Source organism: Mytilus edulis, chromosome 5, assembly GCF_963676685.1.
Source record: "Mytilus edulis chromosome 5, xbMytEdul2.2, whole genome shotgun sequence".
NCBI classification, from domain to species: domain Eukaryota; kingdom Metazoa; phylum Mollusca; class Bivalvia; order Mytilida; family Mytilidae; genus Mytilus; species Mytilus edulis.
The window spans coordinates 13,485,484-13,493,438 of record NC_092348.1 but is presented as its reverse complement, the minus strand read 5'-3'; the positions used below and the strand labels follow the sequence as shown (position 1 = coordinate 13,493,438).

Sequence of the window (7,955 nt, the reverse complement as noted above, 5' to 3'; positions counted from 1 at the left end):
TTAGCCATGGCGTTGTCAGTTTATTTATAAGTTTGATGTGATGTGCAATAATACTTAAAGGCCTTCGCTGCTTCTGCATTTTTTTCAAATATGACGAAATAGAACAGACTATTCGGTTTCAATTCAATTTCCTTGATTGTGACATTATCGAAACAGCCCATTCACCGAGTTTGTACTTCCGATTAGTAGCACGGCGTTGCTATTAATAGATCGGGGTTTGGTTTCCCTTCCAAAGTATTTGAGCCTCATTCCTATTTTGTATTGGGTTTTTACTGATCATTCTTTACATGTGATATTCACTACGTATACCGCAGAAAAAAGGATTTCATCAAATTGGCATGCATTGTTTATATATCTCAACTTGTACGATTCGCTCGTGTATGTAACAATGTTTTCGATTTTAACGAGAGAAATTTATGTATTACTGAAAAATTATTACACCAGGGTTTTCGATATCAGAAACTAGTCAAAACATTTACTAAATTTTATCATCGGTATAAAGACATCATTCGTAAATATAGTTTAACATGCAGACTTCTAATACGTTCAGGTATTTCACATCCAATTTTTTATGGTAATATTCTTTATAAAGCACAAAGGTGTCAGTATTCACCTCATAAACTTACAAACCCTTTGAATAGACTTATTAAGAAGGGATATAATTACGATACTGTTGTCAAGTCATTAAAGATTGCATATTTTGGCGTTAATATTGAGTCACTGATAAGGTCTTTGCATCGGAACTAAACACATTTATTCTAAAAACAGTTGTTGGCATGACACGGGTTATGTTCTTCTCATATATGTTATGATGGTATGATACTAAACCCCTAACGGGAAGGATTGTGCCTGATGTTCATATGATGAAATCATAATCTTTCAGTCAGTTTAATTGAAGTCTGGAGCTGGCATGTCAGTTAACTGCTAGTAGTCTGTTGTTATTTATGTATTATTGTCATTTTGTTTATTTTCCCTGGTTACATCTTCTGACATCAGACTCGGATTTCTCTTGAACTGAATTTTAATGTGCGTATTGTTATGAGTTTACTTTACTACATTGGTTAGAGGTATAGGGGAGGGTTGAGATCTCACAAACATGTTTAACCCCGCCGCATTTTTGCGCCTGTCCCAAGTCAGGAGCCTCTGGCCTTTGTAAGTCTTGTATTATTTCAATTTTAGTTTCTTGTGTACAATTTGGAAATTAGTATGGCGTTCATTATCACTGGACTAGTATATATTTGTTTAGGGGCCAGCTGAAGGACGCCTCCGGGTGCTGGAATTTCTCGCTACATTGAAGACCTGTTGGTGACCCTCTGCTGTTGTTTTTTATTTGGTCGGGTTGTTGTCTCTTTGACACATTCCCCATTTCCATTCTCAATTTTATTTAATATATCTCATTAACTTAAAACACCTTCAAATTCTTAAATGATGCACATGTTGTTATATTTTCACTTATTTGACCTGGGTACGACAACGTTCATGCTGGCTGTTCAAAACCCCTCCTTCTGATATAACAAATTTTCAGTCGATTGTTTACTAAAAGAAATCGGAGTCTACACAAATGCTCTTCACTTATACACATCGGAAATAGAAATTACCTTAATTGTCCTAATAAGAATCGAAACAATTTGTGCAAGCTATACTTTATTGTAATTTTACCATGGGTAGGCATTATATTCGTGGTATTTTAGCCTACACCTTCGCTCGGGCAAAAATAATCACGAGTATCATACCTTCCCTTGTTATACTGCAATAAAGTATAGCTTGCATCAATTATTTCTTAAATGTTTGGGAATAGTTATTTTTATTTTCAACAATTTTAATTTTGGTCACAGTACTTTTATTGCGTTTATTGGTTTAGAATGTTCCCTCATTATTTTCTCTTCTTTGTACTCCAGTTACAAATTATACTATCGGGACGTGCAGATCATGATACGTACCGATTTTCAAGTTATCTGCAAGTTGATATCGTAAAATATCAGCAGTGAGACAAAATATGAAGCTTTTTGTCGAGTGAGCGAAGCGAATGAGATCTAAGAGCCTTCATATTGTGTCAAGCAGAAGATATTTTACATAAAATCAATATGCAGATAACCTGATAATCGATTTATCGGGCTGTATTTGTGTCTTTTGAAGGTGTTTTCTTTGTTTCGCTAGTCACCGGAAGATGGCTGGATAAGTTAGCGTTAAATTTATCAACGTCTGTTCAATCATCATGATGTCGCTGATATGTCCGGGTAAAAGTTATTAAGGTCGGATCAACGTATTTGAATAAACAAAGCCGTGATATGCAATTTTATTAAGAGCTGATCAGAGTGATATAGAAAGTGGGACGACCGATAAATATAGTTTGTCCTCTAAAAGACCTCACAGTATTGACATTAACGGTCGATTCACTGTTTGTATCACTCTGCTCAGTTCTTCATAGAATTGCATATCATGGCTTTTTTCACATCAAAAACGTTGATCCGGCTTTACTTTTTTATATAACGTTTGAACCGACGTTGATAAGTTTGACCCGAACTTATCAAGTCATATTCCAGTTGCTGGTGCAACTAAGAAGCACTTTCAAAAGACTCAAAAACAGCCCTATAAATCGATTATCAGGATATCTGCATATTGATATAAAGTTATCGGTACCTATCTCTTGAGGACAGACACATCTGTAACATTTACTGTGCTCATTGGACAAAAATTGTAATGATACAATTTGAAAAATCTTTTTTGAAACATTTATTAAGATAAGAATTGAAATTTAAGTATGTAGATGAGGTAAGCGTGTCAAAAGAGTCACAAGAATTTCTAAGACGAGGATGTTACCAAATTCATACATAAATGAGGACTTCTTGTTTTTAGTGTGTATAATGGTTTCAATTTAATTGTGGTCAAATTGAACTTTCAACAATATCGTAATTTTCTGTTTAATTAATATTGAGTTAGTATTTTCAACATGAAAAAAGGAAGATGAGTATTTTAATACATTTAGTCAAAAAGACGATTGTCTAATATATATCATATGACATTGAAGTTACAGTTACGGCTATCGTTCATGGTACGGCCTGCAACAATAAACAAAATCCATATCGCATATAAGTTATTAGGGCCTGAAATTTTAACAATCCAAACGAGAAAAATGACGGCCAAAACGATGTACAAAACAATATACGATAAAAAAATATGAAACAGACGACAACCACTTTTTACTAAGTACATGCACATACAAGCTAGTAACAGATTTTGGTAGTGTTAAACATGTTTGCTGGTGCCAAACCCTCCCCATAACGTGGGGCAGTTGTGTTAAAGTACGACATTAAAGAAGCAATTGAAATCAGGGATTACATTGTAACTCATCGATACAAAGTACATAAGCATAATACCAAATACAAAAACGGCACACAGTACAGATCTGAAAGTTAGTTCAAAGACAAAACAACTAATACATATCATGTGTCTACTAAGCAATTTCATTGAAACCTTGAAATGATGTTGGTTTTTTTCTTTTTCATTTTCTTTTTAATTTGTATTTCTTGTTTGTTAATAAAACTTGTTTGTACTATTTAAATTCAAGCAACTGTCGTTGAGTATAAATCGTTATGATTTGATTGGGAATTGACATTGGCATATGCATTTTCCTACTAGTATAAATTATTCAACATTTAAATATGTTTGTGCAGAGAGCTTTTTATGTCAGTTTGTAAATTTTGCAATATCTGAAGAGACTTGGTTTTAACCTCACACAATTCAAAATTTTAGCGCGACTTGGCAGACTGTTTTCGATACTTAGATAAAAATTATTCCTCATGTATTCATTTTCACGGTCTCACTTATTAGATTGGTCATGCCCTAAGATTTCCTTGTAAATGTAAAACCAGTAAAGCGTTTGTAGAAATTGTATATCATAATAGCCTGCATTTTATAAGTCTTTCAAGAATCGAAAGAAGAATCTGAAAACAAAATTGGTCTGAAGCTTATAAATTAACAATTATAAAATCTAATTTTTATTGTTATTATACAATCAACTATACTTGCAATCAAACTATCTAAATTAAACAAACGAAGGAATCGTTTATCAACAACTGTCAGAAATTACACAAAAATAAATTTAAAAAATTACAAGTTATGAGTTTCTGAGTTTTGACGCCTGAAATTGAAGCAATATCAAATGATTTATAACATTTACGATGCAGAAAATATTTATTTCGTTGCAATAAATTTCACAACTTAACGACTAATAATGTGCATTTTATGAAGTTCTACGTCCACAATTCACTTAGGAATAATAACTATTTCCTGTTATTTGGAAATTGTTAACTGATTCATTTATTTTAATTAAGCTTTGTAGCTTTTCCGAAAACATTTTCCCTGTGTTGTGGTATAAGACGTTTAATTAAATATTTCTGATATTTGACTGTTTGGCATTTATATCGATTAGCACAAAGATGCAACGAAAAAAAACTGCAACGGCTTTTTTCCACTTAAAATAAGTGACTTTTAGTATTATATATAATCTGCTATTACCATATTTACTTTAAAGTTCATTTATTGCGTGACCAAACATATAACGTATAATTAACTTAGCACTTCGTCTTTCTGGACCATATCAATATAAACATCATCTTTAGACAAAACATGTAAATTACAGAAATCAGTGTTCCGAAAAGTCAATATAATAATATTATATTATTTTGGAGATGACATTTTGCTCAGTGGTTCGTGTTGCTCAATATTTGGTTTTTCGTGTGGTGTTTTGTTGACCCCTTCTGAGGTTTAGTTTAGACTTGATGTCTGTATGGCTTCGATTTATGGTTAAAAGGTGTTTTCCTTGGTATGTTCCTTCTTTTTTTAACTTTTCAATAAATTAGTGAAAAATTGAAGACGTTAATAAAATTTGTCAGTATTGACGGATACTACACAACTCATTGGTTCGATCATAACACTTTTGTAGTTATGGAAATATGTGTATGCTGAATATAACCAGCGTTGGTTAGCGAAATTATCGGATGGACACTTTTTTAGTACCAAGCGAACTGATGAAGCATGCATGCTAGAAATAAAAACATAATAAGATGTTTTTCCTTTGTTTCTCGTATATAGATTTTTGTGATCTTTTTTGTTTGTTTATCAAATATAGATTTGTATGATCTTTTCAAGAATAAATTTTTTTTATAGCTTTTTTGACTAGAACCGTTTCAATTGTTGTGAAACAATGATCAACTCTTAACCAATTATAATGCATGTAGAAAACGATAAATACATTAAATGTCATAACAGGAACCTCCATAATGTCCACAAATTACACAAAAAATCTATCACCAACGCCCTACTTTAAATGCATATTTTGTACTCTAATCGGAAGGTAAGTAGAAAACAAATTTAAATACGTAAATGATCAAAAGATCAATATCTGCAAAGAACACCATATTTCGGCATACACCATTTATAACTGTAAATTGGTACTCAACGGGCATTCATCAAAGGAAGAAAAATGACGTCTTAAATTCAACGCACACCATAGAATCTGTCAGATGAATATACCTACGAACCTGTCTTGTTATCTTTGTTAAACCCACAATGAAAGACTACGGACAAATTATTAACTCTAAACTAAATTCTTTTTTGTAATGTTTTATCATATCAAGAGTATTACCTGTAACAGGGAATTTTATCTTAATATTTTTTCATACTCTTTATATTACTATAGAATAATATGAGAACACTTACAAATGTTTGTAGTAAAGTTCGATATGCGTCTCATCAGATAAATTCATAGGAAAGGTGACAAAAACAAAACTAAGTTTGAATTATCTCATATTTACTATGTCATTGGTATTGAAGTGAAAGTTGTTGACATACCAATATTTATTTTCTCCCGATATCCACACAGTTTTCGTCCACACAACAGTTTTAGCTCCCTTCTGAATTGACGACTTAGTGTAACATATATCCAGAAATTTATCAGATAAATGATAAATACAAGAAGATTCAGAACGATAGATAATATTTGAATCTGTTCTATGTTGGATTCTAATAGCTCAGGATAAAACACAAATAAGGCAAATACAATTCCATTGGGAATCTCCACGAATAAGAAAATTGAGACCAAAACGATGATCATCTGAGAGGTTCTCCGAATCTGTCTGAAATCTCGCCTTTCGGTCTCTGTATTTTCATGCTTATGAAGTTGAAGAATTCTCTTGGTTTCTAGTTTTAGTTTTCTAGACAAAAGAAGCGTTGTTAAGAATAATATGGCACACGGCACAAGTTGTCCGAAAACACTTCTTAGTACGTTTTGAAGTTTATTCATTTGAAGGATCTCGTGTCCTCTCGTACAGTTGCAGACGGTAATTTCATTCCCACTTTCATCCAGAATTGTGACCGGGTCAAACCGCCTTTGTAAAAAGGACGGAATATACATTAAAAAAGAAAGAACGTACGTACTTACTATTATAACAGTGCTCGTTCTTATTGAACAAAATCTAGGCCCTTGCATTGGAAAAGCAACAATAATAAATCTCTGAATTCCGAGTGCAGTTGTAATCCAAACGGAAGTAGTGTGAAATGATGGTGCTAACTTTGCTGTTACATTGTAAATAATGCACATTGGATATGGTAGCGGTTTGGTAACGTCAAGAAATCCGTGAACGTAAACAAACGATATATTTATCACGTTGGCTGCTAGAATGTCCGACACCGCTAACCCAATTAACAGCGCTGAAGTTGGAGATCGCATTTTTCGCTTAAGAAAAACTACAATTACTAGCATATTGAAAATCAGCGTAAAAGCAGAAATTATCGGACAAATTACTCCATAAATCCAAAATCCTGCTGGATAATTGTTAGCCCTACAGTAAAAGTCACCTGTCGAATTATTCTCCATTTTGAATTACAATTGGTATATTTTAAATGAAAGTTTGACAGATGTTTTCTTTAGAATAAAGTTGTGATTATCATTATTGGCGAAAACATTTCTGTCTGGTAAGACTATATTTACTAAATGAGTTATAAACAAATCAGCAATCCCAGTTATCGTACTAAAGGAATATAGTTTGTCACTTGTAAGTTTCAAATTATCGTTATTTAGAAAACAATATGTATATAATTACAATCAATCTGTTGCATCACGCTAGAATGTCATTTGCAATAAATCATTTTCCGTGATCTCTTCGAATCGACAGTTACCGTACAAAGTGATTAGATAGTAATGATAGCTTAAGTATCGCGCCAATCCTTTACACTTATCTTAGTTTATAACTTTAACATAAAGATCCGTTAATGAAGTTTTAGTCTGCCTACAAAAGACACTTACAGAAGTTTTAACTTCGTCCGAGCATGCCTCAACTATACCAATCAAGAAGACGTAGTCATATTTGTTAAAAGTGATGAAATATATTGAAAACAAATTCTAATATCCTCAACGTGTTCATCGGTTAATAACTTAGAGTAAAACATCCACAATTATTAAAAGGATTCTCAACCTATGTCATTTATTATTTTCCAAATTATCACCGTCCAGCAGTGTAAATGTTATTTTACCAATCCCTAATAAAGAGTATTATGTCTGTATCTAATATTGGTTTAACTAATGATGATCAATAAAAACAGGGTAGCTGTTGGAGAGGAGGCTTGTTTTGTCCAATACCAATCAAGCTTTAATTGTAAAGAAAGCTGACGTGCAGACTGATTGACACTATATTGTACTTAAGTATACTCTTTCCAACGTGCATATTGATTCATTTATAATCCTTTTTTATGAATCAAATTAACGTTGTATATGCAAAAACATGTGAAAATTGTAAGTAGGTGAAATGCACATGTGTTAGGCCATGATAATTATATGTTCTTTGTATTAAATTGATTTATTCAAATTGACACTACATTTAACATTTTGTGTCATTTTGTTTTTCTATGAATTCATTTGCATATTTTTTTAGAAATTTCTATACAAAATATCTTGT

At 32.3% G+C, this 7,955-nt stretch overlaps 1 protein-coding gene across 1 annotated transcript; it reads right to left on the bottom strand.

The window, feature by feature from the left end:
- Positions 1-5,342: 5,342 nt before the first annotated feature.
- LOC139523014 (sex peptide receptor-like) lies at positions 5,343-7,616 on the bottom strand. The gene has a single exon (XM_071316745.1). It carries the CDS (start codon positions 6,875-6,877, stop codon positions 5,816-5,818), a length of 1,062 nt encoding a protein of 353 aa, XP_071172846.1. The 5' UTR covers positions 6,878-7,616; the 3' UTR covers positions 5,343-5,815.
- Between the last annotated feature and the right edge of the window lie 339 nt (positions 7,617-7,955).

Coding starts and splice junctions, on each gene's coding strand:
- LOC139523014 (XM_071316745.1), bottom strand. CDS start 6,877: ATGGAGAATAATTCGACAGGTGACTTTTACTGTAGGGCTAACAATTAT.